This window comes from Pogona vitticeps, chromosome 3 (genome assembly GCF_051106095.1).
Source record: "Pogona vitticeps strain Pit_001003342236 chromosome 3, PviZW2.1, whole genome shotgun sequence".
Classification (NCBI taxonomy): domain Eukaryota; kingdom Metazoa; phylum Chordata; class Lepidosauria; order Squamata; family Agamidae; genus Pogona; species Pogona vitticeps.
In genome coordinates, this window is record NC_135785.1 from 146,346,475 (window position 1) to 146,367,418 (window position 20,944).

General features: G+C 38.7%; 1 protein-coding gene across 1 annotated transcript in view; it reads right to left on the reverse strand.

Annotated features, from left to right (window-relative positions):
- DNAJC3 (DnaJ heat shock protein family (Hsp40) member C3) overlaps positions 1 to 20,944 on the reverse strand; it is a 51,439-nt gene that overhangs the window by 24,888 nt on the left and 5,607 nt on the right. Inside the window, exons 2-4 of the mRNA XM_020783540.3 lie at positions 18,299 to 18,409; positions 10,759 to 10,883; positions 7,682 to 7,756 (exon numbers count right to left, since the gene is read on the reverse strand). Coding sequence (XP_020639199.3) covers positions 7,682 to 7,756; positions 10,759 to 10,883; positions 18,299 to 18,409 — 311 coding nt within the window. The remainder of the gene's footprint in view (positions 1 to 7,681; positions 7,757 to 10,758; positions 10,884 to 18,298; positions 18,410 to 20,944) is intronic.

The window sequence follows — 20,944 nt, forward strand, 5'->3', positions numbered from 1 at the left end:
TCATTTCCTTCTCACTCCCAATTTAGTTATCCATCTCCAAATGCAGTTAGTTTCTGTCTCTCACACACAACAGTTTAATTCTATATGGATGTCAACACTGTGAAACCTAATGGGCTTAGGGGATGGTCTAGTTCTACAGAAACCTATTATTATTTGAATGGAATGGGGCCATAGGATGCTGGTATCTTCCAGCATGATGCAAAAAGATTCTCCTCTCTTCTCAATAATAAAATAGTTAGCTTTATTGTCAAGGCTGAGGAGAAAACAACATTAGTTGAACATAGGCAACATAGCTTTAGGACATTTAAAACAGTGTCAGTGAATAAGGAAAAGATGTGATAAATTTCACAGGTAAGTGTTAAACATCATCCAAGAAGTGCCCGAGATGCTACCACATCTGTCACCTCTACAGCAAAACACATGGGGCAATCATATTCCCCTAGAGCAAAAATCATAGTCTCATGGTACTCTATTCAGCAGCTGAAATGATAGGAAGAACTGCAGTTCCTCAACCAAGAAAGAGCTTGCTGGAATGATACCACTGCCACTCAAGCAAACCCCATATGAAAATCAAAGCATACTGATAATTAAAACAAAACAAAAGAATCTGATTACTAAGACTCAGCTATATGCCTATTTGATTATAATGGCTCAATAAGCTAAGGGAATGCCAAACCAAAAAAATATAAAAAAATAAAAATGTGTATGCAGATGAGGAGGAAGGCAACAGACATTTATACAGTACTATTAAATATGGCCTATTGTAAAAGAAAATTACAGTTGGCAATTAATATAAAATTTATGTCATTTATTGTAAAAGAAAAGGGCTAACAATGAAACTTTCATAACTGCTGCCTTTTGTTATGATACATAAATTAGTACCCTCAAACCATCCTTATGCCTGCTATCACCGATCACAATGGAACTCTAGATTCCAGAAAGGGGGCCATTTTTATGGCTTCAGCTACCCAGTTTATGTATCATTTACAAGAAAAAGAAGAAGCAGAAATTGCTAGCAAAAGAAAATGGCTTTGCACCTGAAAGATAAAAATGCACAAGCCTGCTATCTTTTCCAAAATTCTCAATAAGAAGCAAATAAACACAAACAAGCAGGCTTCTGCTTTCGGCATGGCTATTTTAGTTGTTTAGATTTCAGCTCTGAAGTATTAAAACTGCAAGCCTGCTCACCAGGCAGATACCAGTTTAACTCTACCCCTAGCATATTTATATTCAGAACTTCTACAAATAATAAATGATGATGAAGCTGCCCACCTCCCAGCATTTGACGCTCACATTCTTAATAAGAATCTTTACTCTTTCAATGTATGAAAATATATTTATCATGATTATAAAAACAGTTGAGTGGGAACAAGAAAACAAACAAGGCCGTGCATCTTCCTTATTCCTTATACTATTCAAACACCACCTAATGACATCAGCAAGACTGAGCAGAACAAAGGAAGGGAAAAAATGCTTATAAAGCTGGTATTGAAATCATAATGTAAGATAAGAAATGGGCATCCTAATGACAACAGGCAAGTACCTCAAGTTACAAAAGTTAGCTGCACTAAACCACAGAGCTATCTTGGAAAAATAATACATACAAGTCTAATGGTTTGAAAGCTATGAGCTGGGGGAAATGTGACAAGAATCCAGAAGCTTCTCAATACACGGACAAGTTCAGAGGCGACAGGAAAACTTGTCCTTGAAAGCAACATCTCCTTGACCAGGAAGAGTAATTTAGGACATGGCCTGGCCAGCCTTCCCCATTCAGTACCCTCAACATAAGTCAGACGACAGTTGCTATAATCCTCAGGCAAATATATATAGAAGACAACAACTAAATAAAAATATAAAAGGTTAACAGGTGGGGGAAGGTTGCTTTACATTTTATTTCACAACAACAACTTAAGAAAGTAGTATCCCCTCGGGTTAAAGTCATCATACAGATACTACTGTATACTACACTGCAAAAAATTTCAACTTGAACCATCTGTTGCTTCAAATGGAGATCCAGACAGACACTGGTTGCAATTCCTTGAAATGAACTGGAAGGAAAATCTAACCCAGGACTGAAATCAGTGGAAGTCAGTCAAATGTGGATTCTACTGAAATCAGATGGGCCCCACATTATTAATACTTCCCTTCCTATTTATTTCAATGAGGCTGAAGCACAACTATCTTCTTTCTGGATCCATGCCGGTATTTTTGTCACTAAAAAAAATTAATCAGGAAACAAATGTCAGTTGTACCGATGGACGTCAGGCAGAGGGGCTATGTAAGGTGTGTTAAATCAAGGCACAGAACTGTTTGGCACAGTCTCACCTACCTGTGTGTTGCAGCAAATGGTTTAAATCCTGGGCACACATGACCCTCCTGATGTTTTCAGTGTACAACTCCCATAATCTTTCAGTATAAACTATGTTGCTTAGGGCTGATAGGAGTTGTAGGAGAAATACCTCTCTAGAGGGCCACAGGTACCAACCCTGTTTTAAATGATGTCTGAATATAACTTTGGAAAATAATAACTAGAGACACCAGATTTTATATACAGATGTTTGCATACCATAAGAGAACTGAGACCAGTTTTTCAAGCAAGACCCACTGACTTTACTGCGGCTGCAATGCTACACACATTTATCCGTGAGCAAGTCACACTGTATTCTTCAGTGGCACTTAACATTAAAATCGATATGCACAAGAAGCTCTGGCCTTCCAGTCTGCATTGTCCATCACTTGTTCATGCAGTTTTTATGTGATATAAATGACTTTCTCATTTCCATTGACAATTTTATTATTTACATCATTTTTGAGTTTGTAGGGTTTTAGTGGTCTCCTTCCTCTCGCAGAAATTTACCTTTTTTTAAAAAAAAGTCGTACTATGAAATGACTATTATAATCATCAAAAGTTTGTCAACTTAAGCTTTCTAGCTATAAAAATAATGAGGCCAGCAGAATTTGTAGCTATAAAAATATACTGCAGTGACCTCCCTGTAGGAAGATAATGTAGGTAATAAAAAAAAACATTCAGTACAGCTTAATTAGTGGTTTAACACCAGTATAAAACAGATGAGATTCACGTGGTCAAATTGCTTTTAGAAGTGATTTGTGTGCATAATCTATCTCTACTTTATGAATTTAATTTGCTTTGTCAAGCCAAAAACACAACTACATTTATTGAATTATATAATTTGTCATACTGAGCTTTAGCAGTTTACACCTCTAGTTTGCATATTCCTAAAATTGCAGATGGGCAATTTACCTTTTCATATAAGATTGCTTAGCTATATATATATATACATATACAGCTAAGCAATCTTATAACCCACAGTGCAACATTTAAAGAAAATCCATAACATACCACCAGGTGCAACCAAAACCACTTAATCAAATTCTAGAATGATATTTTGAAAAACAGATAAATCAAAAGAAACAAAACTAAACTCCAGCATTTCAAAAGTTTTTACTAAACTATTTTGCTCTGTTTTAAAATATACAGATAATGCCCAGATATTGTAATACCTAAACATGTTTTAAAAACTTAAAGCACTGCTAATCCATATCTGTGGGGTCTGGACACCTGTTTCAGGGCTTCCCAAAGATCTGTGAATAGCCACCATGGGAATGGAATGTTTGCAGGTCTTGGGTCTGATCCTGGTTCTTCTTGCTTTCTTAAGTACAGGTTCACGCATGTGTTTATGCAGTTTGGCTCCTCTACTCTTTATGACTAGCAGCCATTATGTTATATCAAGTAATGACTATTTGATGTAGTGCACATCAAGTAATAAATTTGTGTGAGAGAATCAACCCAAATTCCAACCAAACTGAAGAAAGTTCTATTTAGGTTAGTGGCCACAAAGGTCTTGTTTGTACCAGTGGCTGCTAAGGTAAAAAGGAATGACATACAAAGAGACAAACCTGTGCATCTCTAGAAATGAACCAAGTTGTACACAATTTGTCCAACCATTTTATCACAAAACAGCCCTTACATTTAGTGGCTGGGCCCAGTTCCAAAGTTCTCTTTATCCCTCCTTTTCCCAGGAATGATCCAGTATCAAAGCACAAGAGGTAACAAGGCACAGGGAGAGCATAAGCATGCTCTTGCTCTCACCAGAGAATCAAATGGGACTAGAAAGAGCTACTTCCATTGATTTTTGAGAATTAAAAAGGAGAGAAAAGGGCTTTCACAGCCTTCTGAAATACTCATGATTTTCTGGATTGGGAACATTATGTTGAAAATGCAACGTATTTAGTGACAAAAACACTGAATTTTCCTGAAAGGCAGTGGGATGTAACAGAAAAAGTGATACTTCAGTTTAAGTACATTCCTGCCATAGATACAAGATAACGTGCTACAATAGAACAGAACTACCAAATGGATATATCTCTGTTTATATTTGGTGAATGCATATCTATCCATCCATATGTTTGGGCTCAGAAAAAGTGTTAAGTGTATGAGTTGTAACATTAGTTAGATGTTACAATCCAGAATACTACAGTGTTGAACTTGCAAATTTCAAGCATTGCCACCAGGCTTTTATTGCTTCTCCACCAGATGTCAAGGGGAACCCCCATGTGTCACAAAGGCAAATAATTAAGTATTAGAAGTATATTTCTAGGAAGTGAGGGAGAAATTTTATTAATATCATGCCTTTAACAAAAAAAAAACTTGCCTTCTATGAGGCTTAAAGCCTGCATTTCCACATTGGCCATGGATGTAGGAAGTTTTTTCCTTCACAGCCAACATAAAAACTTGGCTATCGGGCAGGTAAAGAAACTTGACTTCCACCACACAGGTCAACAGAAAGTGCTAATCACTGCATGCTTGCTTAGGCAGCCAATTGCATTTCTATGCGAGTTATGAAGGAAAAGATTTTATTTCCCTAATGGCTAACACGGAATCTAAGAGGGCTTGTGGAAAAGGCATGGAGCAAGCCATGTCTTGGTCAGCAGCCTATCTGCTCGCTACATAAAAAGCTATCAGTTAAATAAAATGTTTATGACACAAGCGTATGTCGGAGAAATTCCGTTCGGAGAAGGCGTCTCTATATTTTAATTTTTGCTGTTAAAAATTAAAGGACCAAAAGGTAGGTATGCAATACATTGTTTCTCAGAACCTATTCCTCTTGGGATTATTCCAACCATAAATGAAAAGCATTAATGCTTTCATTCTTGGATGCACGAGGCAGGATTTAAAAAAAAACAAAACACCTAATTTTAATTTAATTAGTGCATTCTATATGTTTTTAAAACTTTGTGCAATTGCACAGAAAAAGGCCCTCAAGGGTAGGCTTTGCTGGCCTCTAGTGGAACAATACAAAATAGAAGCATGCTTTGAAATCTAGGAGCTGTTCCCAAGGGGGATGCCTGTGCTCCAAAACTGGGGATAACTGCTGTCCAGCGATGTAGAAGCCTTCCTTAGAGCTGCCTAACAACTCACAATACCAGTTAACTGCTACTGTAATTCGAGGCAACCTTCTTCAGACTAATTGTGAACTATTTAAAAGGCACCAAAGGAATGGACACTCTCTAGCCCAGTTCACCTATAGTTAGGGCTGCCCCCACAGCTTTAGGCTATCTACATAGCTACCAACATTTATCTGAAGTCTAATACACTACAGTACTGTACATCCTATCCAGAGTAATGGCACCCATGTGGTGCAGAAGATTGTCATTGTAGTGTAGATAATTCTACACGCTATTTTTCTTGGAAGCCAGCTGAAAAGGAGTGGATTATTACAAACAAATAAATGTATTTAGGAGATGGAAAAGCTTTCTCTTTCATACACAAGTATATTTGACAGAACTTTCCCAATCCATACTAAAGAGAAACAAATATTTTCATTAATCCAAGCTGGATACCTTAGTTACACGACTGACTGGCAAAGCCTATCACCTGATTTCAATTCCTCACCTCAGGAAGGCTGAAGTTATTTTTCTGAGGAACAATAAGTCTACCTGAAAGATGCTAGGATACAGCTTTACACAACAGGATACTTGAACATTTGCAAGTGAACCTTCTAAATTATTCAATTTGTAACCTTCCCCCCATAGTCATTCTTCATTTTGCAAGGCAAGCAAGAGAGAAAGAAAGAAAGAACAGTGAAATATGTTTTTCCCATATCTTGCAAATGTTACATAGGAAAAGAAAACACTGACCAGTTGATATTATTTACACTGTAATGCAGAGGCAGACTGAGAGCAAAACAGTAGCTCAGCAAGGCTGGCATATCTAAAGAACAGGACACCTCTGAGTAACCGTTCAACCTAGGAACATATTGTCAGCATCAAAACAAAATATATACAGTGGTGCCTCGCTTAACAATTTTAATTGGTTCCAAAAAAATCATCGCTATGGGAAAACATCGCTAAGCGAAACACAGTTTCCCACAGAAATGCATTGAAAACCGGATAATCCGTTCCAATGGGAATGGATTGCCGTCCTTAAGCGAAAATCGCCATAGGAAACATCGCTAAGAGAAACACGGTTCCCCAATTGAAATGCATTGAAACCTATTCAATGCATCTCAATGGGGGAAAAATTACAACAAATTTAAAAAGAGTCGGAACAAAGTCAAATTAGTTTAACAAAGGGTTTATTAAGTGCACTTAAAGCATTCTAAACATTTTTTAAACATTTTAAACATATAAAAAACAGCCAACATAAGGCTGTCAAAACAATCGTTAAGCGAAACAGGGGGACCTAAACTGTCATCACTATGTGAAGCATGGTCCCAAACACCGCTATGCGAAAATTGCCCATAGGGAACATCATTAAACGGAGCACAAGATCGCTCCGAAAAAGTCATCGCTAAGCGAATTCGTCGTTAAACAAAGCGCTCGTTAAGCGAGGCACCACTGTACACAGAAATTCACTCTGTGGCCCCCTATCCTACATGGATTAATTTCAACAGCCTGATGGGGAACAGAGTTTGATCACTGGACTCAAAGGAACTTATTTCTGAATTGTAAGTAAAAGATTGTAATATTAGATTCTATTTAGGAGACATCTTTCTGCTGATTCAGGACATTTCAATCTTGCAATTATATTTAAAAAGAAAAACACAGCACAAGTAGCCATTTTTACATTCTCAGTGTTGCATGGGCTCAAACACCAGAGGACCTCAATACTTGGCGGAACGCTTACTCCCACCTAGCTCTACCCGTGGCACTCCTGCGAGTTAGGAGGTGAGGCTGAGGGGCCTGACACTGAGGGAGGCCCGGAAGGAAAAAACAAGGAACCGGGCCTTCTCGACGGTGGCTCCTCGCCTTTGGAACAATCTGCCTCCGGAGATTCGTGCTGCACCCTCACTGGGTACTTTTAAAAATCAATTAAAAACATGGATGTATAGGCAGGCCTCCCCCCCCCAGTTAATTCCTGACCCTCTTCCCTTCTCTCTCTATTTGATTTATTTTGTATTTTTCCCATCTTGCAGAATTATTTAATTGTTATAATTTTTCTTATATTTGTTATGTTTTTATGTTGTAAGCCGCCTAGAGTGGTCGAAATGACCAGATAGGCAGGGTATAAATAGAATAAATAAAATAAAAAATAAGTTAAGAATCTTCCTGCCACTGTATAACCAGGAGCCATGCACTGTAACTCACATGGGATAAGTCAACTGCATTTTCTTCTTTACGTTTGCTTCAATTAACCTCATTACTGAGACTTCTAACTTACCACTCTTTTAAAATCCTCTTCTGCTTCATCAAACTTCCCCTGCTTAAGCAGTAAATGTCCCCGTTGGAGTCTTGCCTAAAATAAAGAAAAAAGTCTATTAAACACAAATAGTGCAGAATGGCCGCCCATTTCTGGCGGGCCCTGAACTAACCCTTTGGAGTACTTAGGGTCCCATGTTTCCCTCATGTTTTCTTCAGAATAATTCAGGTTTTGACGTTGTGCCTTAACCTGTGTGCCTTCTTTTGGTTTCTTTTCTAGCTCCTTTTGCTTAGCCTCAAACTCAGCCCTGATCTGTAAAATTTCTTCCTCAGCCCTAGCTTTTATCTCTTTCACTTTTTCTTCAGTCTTATCTCTGATTTCTTTTAATTTAATGTCTTTTTGCTGATTATATTTTTCAAGATCTTGCTCACTTTGTCTGACCTGAGCCTCATACTTTTCTCTTTCCGCAATTTCTTCAACTGATAAATTGTTAATAAACTTATTTAGGAAATCCAATTCTAATTGTACCATTCTAATTTGGTGTTTCAGTTCCATCCCTTTCATCCTCATGGCTATTTCCCTTTTCTTGGCATCTGCCTCTGCCTGACTGATTTCAGCTCTTTCTCTGGCCTCTATTTCAAATTGCCTCATCCTCAGTTCATGCTGTTGGGCTATAAGCATTTTTCTGAGTTCTGGGTTCTGTTCTCCCGTGCTGTCACCTTGCACTGAGCCAAATTCATCCTCAGAACCTTGGTCAACCTGGGGGTCTTTCACTTCACCCATTTCTGCCATTTGGCTTCGAGTCAAGGGCATAATCCCCCCCCCCCCCAGAACAGGCTGCTTTCAAAAGTCAAGCCTCAAAATAAAGCGACCACTTTTTTTTTTCTTTTGCCTCAGAACCAGCTTTCTATAGATTGCTGCTGTTCTTCAGCACTGACTTGCAACAGTTGCGAGCCAGAGTCTACCCCCCTCTGCTAGGCCTCTCAGCAGGCAGGCTAGATCACTGCTACTACACAGTTTTTCCTCAGCTTTTTTCCCGCCAAAACAAGTTGCCTCAGAGCTCCCTAATCTAGTCCCCAATCTGAGGTTACACGTTCTTCTACTAGCGCACCTCCCCGTGAGGTACACCTAGAAGATTACCTACGTGCTCTCAGATTGTCCCTGACTAGACCCCCCTTGCTCTGGGCACACTTGCCAAGGCTTTGCTGTACCACTGGACAACTGGACCAGTCGTATCCCACACGCTGGACACCAATCAATGTGACAAACCCAGACCTAGTGGGATATGCCACAGTTTCACTAAGCTGCCACCAACCATTCCCTATAAGAAGTCACACAGACCAGGGATGGATTTTTAACTAATAAAGGAATAAGGTTTATTTAAACAACACACAGGGAAAATAAAATGATCAAGGGAATAAGATACAGTAACGTGGCTTAGTCTCAATCATACATACACACAGTTTGGTTCACACAGAACACTGAACTTGAAGCACAGACCCTGAACCTATCAGTTCTGGCTAACCATACAGACACCTGAACCTATCAGGTTGGTACTGACTGACACACAGTAGTACCCTGTCTGACACACAGACTCCCACTCAAGCTTCTTCTCTCAGCTCTCCCTCCAGCTTCTCCTGCTTCTCCACACACGCTCCACATATATATATAGTACAGCCCCTCCTCCTGATGTCCCGCCTTCCACTCCCCATAGGATGGAACTTTCCCTCCAAACCCATGACAGACAGGTAACATCAGTGCTGTATGTAACAATAAACAAAACAAAGTATGATACAATTAAAATTGTTCCCTAAAGATATTGCCCCCCCGCCCCGTTTCAGAAACAGTGCTCGAGAGCATTTTTAATCCTGTTTCTCCTTTTCTCAGGATTGTTTAGCATGTCGCTACTATGTTCCTTGACAGGAAGACAGGAGGGCCTGGCGTGCTCTGGTCCATGGGTTCACGATGAGTCGGACACGACTTAACAACTATACAACAAACACTATGTTCCTATCTCTATGTTCTTTCCACATAACAGCAAATTTGTGCCCATTCTCACAGTGTTGTAAGCTAAAGATGTTTACAGTTTGTCAGAAATAGTGTCATACTGAGAGTCAGGAGGTCTAGGATCAAATCCCTATTTGGTCATGAAAACTCCCTTGTGGATGGCAATGGTAAACCACCCCTTTAACACCTCACACACTTTGAAAACCCTATTAGGATTTCCACAAGCGAGAAGCAACTTTACAGCACATAACAGCAATGACAAAGGAAGGGAAGTTGTTCACAAGGGAATAAATACAGTATCTTCAGATTTCTTCATAAGGATGCAATGAAGCATCTTCTTTCAAAGATCAAAATGAACAAAATCACAGCAACAATTTCCAAAGTTCTGTGCACTGCTAGTTTCAAAATTGTTGTGATTTATGCTTAAAATAGTTAACAGATTCAGATAGTTCAGTGCTTTAATTCAGCACTTCTAAACACATTATTATTAGTACTTATTTATATTATTATTTATACAATGGCATTGATGTATATAGTGCTTTATAGAGTAATGTAAGCAGAAGTATACATGCCCCAAGTCACTACAACCAACACTGAAAACGCAGAAAAAAATTACAAAAAATCCTCTTTAAGAATCAGAATGGAGACTTAAGAATGCACATTTTCTAGTAGCACATGTATTAAACAAAGGTCAATTACTGCTAGTACTTTCACTGCAGTAGTTGCTAATTAAACAGAGATCCCACACTGCAATCATGTCATTATCCAGGAGTCAGTATCTAGTCCTGGCATATACCAAAACGTCAATACACAGCTTCAATAACCAAAACCTTATTATTCCATCTCATGCCAAATTAACACTCTGAAAATACCATCTTCCCTGCTAATGCATCTTTTTTAAATACCACAAAACTGCTAGATTTTTACTCTACATTTAACCTCTCAAAGTTATAGGATAATAAAAGTTTTCTGTTGGATTATAGCACTCACTAAGGAAAAAGAAGAGACTTCTATTTAAAGGCAACATAAAAAACAAAGATGAAAAGCCATTTTCATCCACCCTGAAGGAATCTTTGGAAAGCGCTGCTTACCGATGTGAAATCCTGCTTTAATTCAACCACCTTGCTTAAGTCACGAATGGCAGCTTTCGATTTGCCCATGGCTAAATAGACTGTGGCTCTTCTGTAATACGCCAGGTAGTTATCAGAGTCCCCTTCTGCAAGTGAAGAAGGAGCAATCAGAACATCCCCTCAAGCCAGTCAAGCCTTTGGATACAACTAAGCAAGCAATAAAGAGGAATAATGGCACCATGAGCAGAATTTCTAAACAGTGTCACACCAACATTTAATTAGCTGAAGGAGTACTTCCACAGAACAGATGCACTTTGACATTGCCTGCTTTGGCAAGTATGAACTCGAATGAAAATTTTAAAACCATAGACATGTGGCCGGTTCCATCTTCCAAGTTGTTCTTACGGGCTTCCAAAGATGCACACTGAAGGGCATTCCAGCTGTGAAGTAAAACTGAGCCCCCGGAATGCAAAAGCTTTTTATCTCAATCTGCAGGTTTGCTTTTGGACATCTGCTTTGCATTTTTGTCCTTGGCTTCTGCATCATTTACAGAAGGCCAAATAATAATTTCACTCAAGACCAGCAATAGAAAATCTCCCAAAGCCTTTCCATTCTTTCTGCAGACTTAGCAAACTCTTGAAATGTAACTGACACCAAACATATACATACTTTTCATCTTTACTCCAACTCAAGAAGATGAGAATTTTATGGGACTCTGAATGGAAGTATAAAGTGTTTATCCCACATCAGGACTGCTGTATTTCCTCAGCCTTGCCAAACACAAGTTTCTCAACGGATTCAACCAAGTGTTTCCATCCAGTAGTCAACTTCAGGCATGAGATTTCTAATTTTTTTTAACTAGAACTACCAGAATACAGCAAGAATTTCCCCAGTTTTATTTAAACAAAAATATCCAAGCTCTAAGAGGAGTTTCAGGATCCTCATCTGTTCCTTGCCAAGGCTCTTTCCGCAGCTGTCCATTAAAGCATGGACATGGGTGGAGGTTTCTTTCTTTCTTTCTTTCTTTCTTTCTTTCTTTCTTTCTTTCTTTCTTTCTTTCTAATTAACAACTTAGGATAAGGTAAGGGGTACAGAAGGTAAAGGGGGATATGAGGGGAGAAAAAAGGAGGGGGAGGAGAACACAAAATGTACTGACATCCAATCTATTCATGTTGCAATATCAATTCGACTTTCCGCTTTTCTTCTATTTGATTGCCCTCCAAGTTTTAACTTACATTTACATCTTAGTTTCATTCTATGTTATTCAAGTACTATCTGGTGACTCAAGCCATTTATATAATAAATCCCATCGTTCAGTTGTCTTTTGTATTGGACAGTCTTTCAACACTTCTGATAAGATATCCATTTCTGTCGCTTCCCGTATCTTCTCAATAAGTTCCTCTTGTTTTGGTATCACCGATTTCCTCCAATTCTTGGCATAAAGAATTCTGGCTGCAGTGACTATATATATAAAACTAAGTAGTTCTTTGTCTTACCTATATTGTCTGGTATAATACTCAGTAGAAACAGTTCTGGGGTTAGTGGAACCTTACAAAGCAGTATTTTTTTTTTTAGTATGTACAACTATCCAAAATTTTTTCGCTACTCTGCAAACCCACCACATATGGCAAAAACTTCCCTCATGTGCTTCACACTTCCAGCAAACATTTGACACATCTGTATAAATCTTTGCTAATTTTTCCAGAGTCATATAACACTTGTAAAACATCTTATATATATTCTCCTTGAAATTAATCGATTTTGTGAGCTTTATGTTATGTTGCCATATATGCAACCATTGATCAATAACAATATTATGCCCTATATTTTGTGCCCACCTAATCATACATTATTTGACTATCTTGTCTTGCATTTTAATTTCTAACAAATAATCATACATTTTCTTAATTACTTTATCTTTTGAACCCAGCAGAAGTTTATCAAATATCATTTGCTCTGGGTAAAAACCCTCTATTTTATCTTATCTATACCTAGATTCCACTTGTGCTCTGGACCACCAGTCTATATATATATAGAAGAGCTGTTCTAGGGACCTGGAAAAAGATCATCCAACAGATTTACCAAAAAACACCTATAGAGGCCTTTACACAACCTAATCTTATGATGGAAGCAAAACTTCTAAGATAGATTCATTAAAAAAGGATTGTGAGTTAAGGTCTAAAGAAGAGCTAGAGACACTATATAAGAGCTAGAGACACTTTTTTTTAATGAATCTATCTTAGAAGTTTTGCTTCCGTCATAAGATTAGGTTGTGTAAAGGCCTCTATAGGTGGTTTTTGGTAAATCTGTTGGATGATCTTTTTCCAGGTCCCTAGTAGAGCTCTTCTTATCATATGCAGGTTGAACTTTTTCTGTTCTTTTAACTTTTTTGTACCATAGAAAAGCATGCCAACTGAACTGCAAATCATGTCCCTCCAAATTGGGTAATCTATCATTTTCTAAGGTTATCCATCCCCTTATCCAGTCTAATACACAAGATCTATAGTACAAAACCCAATTTGGGAAACCAAAACCTGCTCTTTGCTTGTCATCTTGCATTGCTTTAATTTTAATTCTTGGTTTTTTACCTTGCCAGACAAATCTCGTAATTATCTTGTTAAGTTCCTGAAAAAAATACTGTTTTAATATTATAGGAATTGTCTGAAATAAAAATAGAATTTTAGGTAGAACATTCATTTTAATGGTTGTTATTCTTCCCATCAGCGATAGCTGTAATTTGTCCCATCTTTCCAAGCTAGTCTGTATCTCTTTCATCAACTTCATATAATTATCTCTAAATAATGTACTCGTTTTCTTTGTGATTTGGATCCCTAAGTATGTAACTCCCTTTTCTTCTTGAAAATTAGTCTTTTCTATTAGCTTCTGTGGTGCTTGTTCTCTCATATTTTTAACAAGTGTTTTTGTTTTTGTTTATTTTCATTTCTGCCATAACACCAAAATTTTTCAACATCTCCTTCAAGTCTTCAATTGAATCCATTGGATCTTCCAATATAATAACCAGATCATCTGCAAAAACTTGGCGCTTATAGGTATGACCTCTTACTTTCAATCCTTTTAATTCCTTTTTATCTCTAATTTGCTCAGTTAATGTTTCTAGAGTAAGAATGAATAGTAATGTAGAGAGAGGACATGACATGGGTGGAGCTTTCTAAACTCCATGGGAATAGCAAAGAATTAGGGGACAGGTAGGGGTTTTTTTACAGGCAGCCTCTACAGGGCTCAATGTATGGAGAGACTACTGTCTCTAGCTGGAAGAACACCTGCTGAATTCTGGTAGTTGTAGTGAAAAAAATCTGAAAATCCCAAGACTGGTTGAATACGTGGGGGCAGGGGACTAATAACTTTTGTTGGTATTGTCAAGTTACCTTTGTTGTCTCCAGCTTTAGCCAAATCTTGCCCATTCATAGCCTTCTACAGAACCATCATAAGAATGGCCTTCCCCTGATCCATCCAGAATTTCAGTGTACATGTAAGGTGCTGCTGATACTATTTAGTTCACTTGCCACAATTTTTTATTTCTTTCCATTTGGGTCTTCAGCAGACTTCTGAGGAAGCCATAAGTATCTTTGCAAGCAACAATGCTGCAGAATGAATCATGGGGGCTCTTGCTATAGCTACGAGAGATATGGTCCCTCACACACACCTTTATTGCATAGAATGTTTGTCAAGGTTTTGGAGCAAATTCAGAGAAGAGCTGTAGGAGTTTGCTGCAGAGGGCTCCATCCAATATTGATGTCTGTTCCAGATACAGCATTTTATATCACATTCCCATGACAAAAGGAAACAATATGTTATAAAAACTGAAGAAACAGCAAATGTAAATATGTAACAGTAGCAATCAAAGGTGTATACCACTAAAGTTTCAAAACCAAGAAGTGAAGCTAAATGTCCTAAATGTTTTCTTATATCTGGTAGAACAAATAAATCTGTTTCTAACCAAGCCTCAAAATGAGAAAGTTTGAGTTCGGTTCCGACTAGCAGGATTCCCTGGAACACATATTCTACTACTCTGAATTCACAAAAAGAGAAGTTACTACTCCCTCTATCTACTCCTATTTGTGTACTTGTCAAAATAAGGGGTGTCAAGAATCAATCCTGATAAAAGATGTGCCCTCTTTAGGGAAGCTACGCTGTTCTTTATTAGAGGTCTTTGCTCTAGATTTGAATGGACAAGTCATTCAGAACTTCATGGCACTCTTTAATTCTTAAAAAACCCTCCAGTTTATGAATATGGGATACTGTGCTCCTGTATCCATGGTTTAAATTAGAGGAAATGGCCCAATATGGCTATACAATATCTTGCCCACATTGCCAGCAGGAAAAAGGATGCCAAGCTTTACATAGCAAAGAGCAGTCTGAATGTTGACAACACCTGTATCAACAGTCAAGACAGTCTGCAGGACACTTTCTTGTGCTCACCATAATTTCTCCTAGGCATTTCAATTACTTTGTGGCTCTAAGCAATAGTTGCTAGAGCACTGGTTGGAAAGCAGCCTTGACGATTGCTTGTGTTTGTGTGAGAAGTGGTTAACTAATGAAAAAAGTTTTCATGTCCCTTTGTGAATTCTAGGATTGCCTATTTCTGAACTGGAAGTAAGAGTTTTACTTTTAAAAACTGATAATTCAAAACCCTTTGCATATACTTCCCCAATTTGGCACACAGCAAGGGCAGGTTGTCTGCTACAAATGGGCCAAATTTAGTGATGATCCAAAGCCTAGTTTAAAAGTTATAAATTTGTGGGGGTGGGCTTGCCACACTTTTAGAATTATCTTTTAAAATGTTGATGCGCTCTGCTAGTACAAGTTCACTGCTGTACAGTACTTTCATACAACAATAATTTGCATCTTCTTTATGCAATTCCTTATTAGGGTACTTCCATATTAAATAATGGGACAAAGTTTCAAACTTAAACTTTTTTAAAGGACTTTAAGTAGAACATGTGCAGCAGTATTTACATAAATGAAGGGATGGTGGATTACCCATAAAGAACTCCTGACTTTGTTTGGGAGATGCTGTCACAGAAATATAGACTTTGCTAGGAAAAGGAGACAATCAAGGTCCAACTGAACTTGGTTAACTGTGTTCTATCAAACACCACAAGGCTGCCTGGTGCTTATCGGTGTTGTTACATGTTGCTTTGCTCGTTGCAGAAACATGGAGAGAACTCATCTTCCTGACTGCAAACAGGTTATGTGAGGAGCTATCATTGACTGGAGTTAGAGTGATACAAGAGACGCTGAGCTTCTCGAATGCATGCCCTGCATCAGCCATTCTCAATGGAGGTCATATGGCGCTCTTGGGGGGGGGGTGCTGGCACATTTCAAGGGAGCCAGAGACTGGAAATAATTATCTACATGCCATCTTATAGGGTTTGTTATGTGACTTATACAATCCTGATTCAGCCTATATTTCTTTCATATTGTGTTTATGGCCATGAGAATGGTTGTGCTACATCATACAAAATATGGAGTCCTATTCATTGGGTGTTATCTCATAACACACGTTTTTAGACATCTTGATTCACACAGGTCTGATAAGCTTTTGAACAAACACAACGGAAGCAACGTATTAATGGCTTATCCCCTTTTCAGCTCTTAATATTTTACACTTTCCATGCCTGCTTTCCTTACTCTTTGGCAGAAAAAGAGGGGCCACAACAGCTGCAGTAACAAATGATGACAGTTGATGGAACAGCCCACAAACAAGAGCTGCACCAATCCAGTCATAGAACAAGTAACAAAAAAGATCCAAAGTTGGTGTGGAAAGTTAAGTTGCATTTAACGATAAGAACAGTTTCCTCCTCATTTTCTGTGAAGCCCTTTGCAACATTCCATGGTTTCCATACCCAACTGCAGAGAAATGTGTGGTCTGTAGATGATGCTAGACTCAAATTTTCATTCTCCATCACCATTAGCTAGGACTAAGACTTGGAGTCCAACAGCATCTGGAGCAATTTTCCCAAGGTTGCCCTCCTGTAATTTATCTGTAAGTAGCCCTAATTGTGCACGTATGTGTGTGTGTGTGTGTGTCCATGTGCCTGTGTGCATGCACATATGCTCAAATTTTAGATTAAAAGTTCTTTGAGCAGGTACTTCTTCTCTCAAATACTCTAAAGCAGGGGTAGGGAGCATGAACTCACCCTGATTCTATTGGACTATACGTCCCATTAGCTTTAGGCGATGCAGCCAATGGGGACAGATGCTCGAAAGTGCAGTTTAATGACATATTGAGGGCTAAATGCTCCTCAGCCTTCATTTACAATCTACATACTGAGAATATTTCATCATACAACCTAATATCTGGTGATGGAGGATATATACCCTACCCTATGAGAAACCTATGTTTGGGGCCCAGTTTTTACAACAGATTGCAGTACCAACCCCCTCCTCTCAAACAACAAACCATTCCTCTAATGCTATCTCAGACCATCCAATTAATTATTAAAGTGCCAACCTTGGAAGAAATGAAATGTAAGCTATGTCACCAAACTGCTGATTCCAGAACAACAAAAACTCAGCCGATAGTCTCCTCCAAAAATTTGGGCTTTTTGATTAGAGACACAGGATCTCAGCGACAGCCTGCTATTTATCACCCCAACCATCTCTTTACATCTAAAAGAGGACACATAATTCCTTACTGCCAACAGAAAAGTGCCTTAAGGTTGACAGCTAAAAGGCTGCTCTAAGGGCACAAAACAAATGCATTTGTGCCTCAACTCAGGCATTGGGGATGGGGGTGGTTGGAGCTCTTGTTTAACAGATGTGTTTAAAAAGAACGCCGAAAATCATTGCAGCACAAAGCCGAGTCTCATGGAGAGAAACACTTATCATCAGTATTCCAGAAGCAGCTTTATCAAAGGGGCAAAGAGGAGGGAGTAAAGAGCCAAATGATTAGAAGGAGAGCTAGAAACTCGCAAAGTAGGGGGAAAATGAAACATCAGTTAGGAATCCTGAAACAGCAGTGGTGCTACATCAAGGAAACTGGACCTTCTTCATGGCCTGTCACAAGCCAGAAAAAAATAGTTTGACACCTAAACAAATTTTTTCCCTCAGCTAGTCAGGGCTGCTGTTATGGCTTCACACGGGACCATTTTCAAACATGGAAATACTGTCAAGGTGTGGTGGACACTTGTTCAATAATCTGTGTGACGTGTAATGCCGGTGTTTATTTTGCCCTGGAGCAATCACGTCAATAGGTCTCTCCTGTTCCGAAACAAACAAACAAGAAAGAATCATGGTGGTTTTCTCCCTCTTTTCACATGTTCGGTTTCAATGAAGCTATTAAGGTTTCTTAATCCAGACTTTCTCTTGTGCTCATATCAGCAAAATGTGATTTAAGGGCTGCTTATTTTTCAGATGTTATCAATCAATATTAGCTATCAATAAAGAGGACCAGCTTAAAGAGCACAAAAACAGAAGAAAGGTTTTCTGCTTAACAGTACTCTCATGAGGCTTATCAGAGAGGGAGAAATCATGGGGAACAACTGCATGAAATCAAGAGAAAGTAAAATAAAATACTAACAAACCATTAGATACGCACCTATAGCAGCGTGGAAATGGGACAAAGCATCTGCTAGCTGCCCAGCTGCCAGCAGCTTCTTTCCCATTTCAAGTTGTTTTTCTACTTCTGCATTTATCCCACATTCTGCTCCTGAAGGAAGAAAAAAAATATTTATATGAAACATTCAATAGGAATAATTTATTTTGCTTTATAAAAAGCTAACAATGCAAGGTTATCAAATGGGAATAATTTAATTTGCTTTATAAAAAAACTAATGCAAGGTTATCAAAAGAGCCACAGACTGCTGTTTTAGGTATCTGGCTGCAGAGCCAGAGGCTGGATGTTCGACTCCCCACTGTATCTCCTTGACTAGGGACTGAGCTTAATGATCCATAGCATCCCTTCCAGCTTTGCAGTTCTAAGAGTATTAACTGATATATAAAAATCAGATCTGATGCTGCCCAAAGATGAGAAGCTACAAAAAATAATCTCCAAATGAGTTCTTAACTTTGAAACAGGAGACAGCAATGTGCAGCCTGCTGGAAGTTGTTGGATTAAAATTCATAAAAGCCCTAGCAACCATAGCCATTGGTGAGGACAGGTGGAACCTGCAGTCCTGCGGTATCTGGGAGGTCCCACTTGGCCCACTCATGCTTTCAAAAGTGACTCAAACTGGCCTGGCACTTATCCAAAATGAACAGCTATCTCTGAAAGTCCATCACTCCAGGTACCAGGGGTGTAGCTCAGATGTTGAAGACCTTAGTTCAGTCATTTGCAACACTCTGCTAGATGGATTCCATTCTGAATAGTTTGGCCTCAAGCATTTGGGGGACATTTTTGATAAAGTGAAACAAAAATTCCTCTGCCCCATATACAGTCATGTGAAAAAGAAAGTACACCCTCTTTGAATTCTACGATTTTAGGACATCACGAAAATCATGTGGTCCTCAGCAGGCCTGAAAATTTGGTAAATACAACCACAAATGAAAAACAACACAGGACGTATTACACCATGTCATGCTTTATTTTACAAAAATAAAGCCAAAATGGAGAAGCCATGTGTGAAAAACCAAGTACATCTTACGTTTCAATAGCTTGTAGAACCACCTTTAGCAGCAATAACTTGAAGTGATTGTCTTCTGTGTGTCTTTATCAGTCTCTCACATTGTTGTGGAGGAATTCTGGCCCACTCTTCTTTACAATGTTGCTTCAGTTCATTGAGGTTTGCAGGAATTTGTTTATTCACAGCTCTCTGAAGGTTCCACTACAGCATTTCAATCGGGTTGAGGTCTGGACTTTGACCGGGCCATTGCAACACCTTGATTCTTTTGTAGATTATTGTACAGCCATTGTTGTAGTTTTGCGGGTGTCCTTGGGATCATTGTCCTGTTGCATGACCCAGTTGTGGCCAATGTTTAGCTGTTGCACAGATGAACTCACATTTGACTCTAGAATAGTTTGGTATACAGAGGAGTTAATGGTCGCCTCAGTGACTGCAAGGTGCCCAGGTCCTGGGGTTGCAAAACAAGCCCAAATCATCAATGCTCCACCATCATGCTTAACAGTTAGTATGGCACTGCAGTCTCATCTATCCAAAATAAATTGTTCCAGAAGTCTTGTGGTTTGTCCAGTTGCAACTTTGCAAACCTAAGCTATGCTCCCATGTTCTTTTTACAGAGAAGAGGCTTTCTCCTGGCAACCCTTCCAAACAAACCATACTTGTTTAGTCTTCTAACTGTACTGCCATGAACTTTAACATTTAACATGCTAACTGAGGCCTGCAGAATCTGAGATGTAACTCTTGGGTTTTTTGCAACTTCTCTGAGCATTGCATGGTCTGACCTTGGTGTGAATTTGCTTGCACCTCCAACTCCTGGGAAGATTGGCAACTGTCTTGAATGTTTTCCACTTGTGAATAATCTTCCTCATTGTAGAAAAATTGTCTTTAAATCATTTGGAAATGGCCTTATAACCCTTCCTAGATTGATGGGCAACAACAATCGCTTCTTTACAGTCATTGCTGATGTATTTCCTCCTTGCCATTTTGTTAACACACATTCAAATGCTCCAGACCAAAAAACTGCTAAAACTTTGGCTTGCTGATTATCAATTACTCAAGGGCATATGGTAAGCAGCACCTGGCTGAGCCTCTTAATTCCTAATAGAAGGAATTAATAGAAACAGTAAAGGTGTACAGTACTTACATGGCTTTTGTTTTACTATTATTATTGTTAAATAAATCATAACATGGCATAATATGTCATGTGCTGTTGTTCATCTGAGGTTGTATTTACCTGATTTTCAGACCTGCTAAGGACCAGATGATTTTTATGATATTCTATTTATTTATTTATTTATTTATTGGACTTATATACCACCCCATAGCGCTACAAGCACTCTCCGGGCGGTTTACAATTTTTAATTATACAGGCTACACATTGCCCCCCCAGCAAGCTGGGTACTCATTTTACCGACCTCGGAAGGATGGAAGGCTGAGTCAACCTTGAGCCGGCTACCTGGGATTTGAACCCCAGTTGCAACTTTGCAACTGATACGTAAAACCATGGAATTCAAAGAGGGTGCACCTTTTCATATGACTGAATGTTTTTGAAACACTGCAGAAATTATATTCCCAGTATTAATCTCTTTAGCCACCAACACTGCACTGGCAATTATGATTCAACT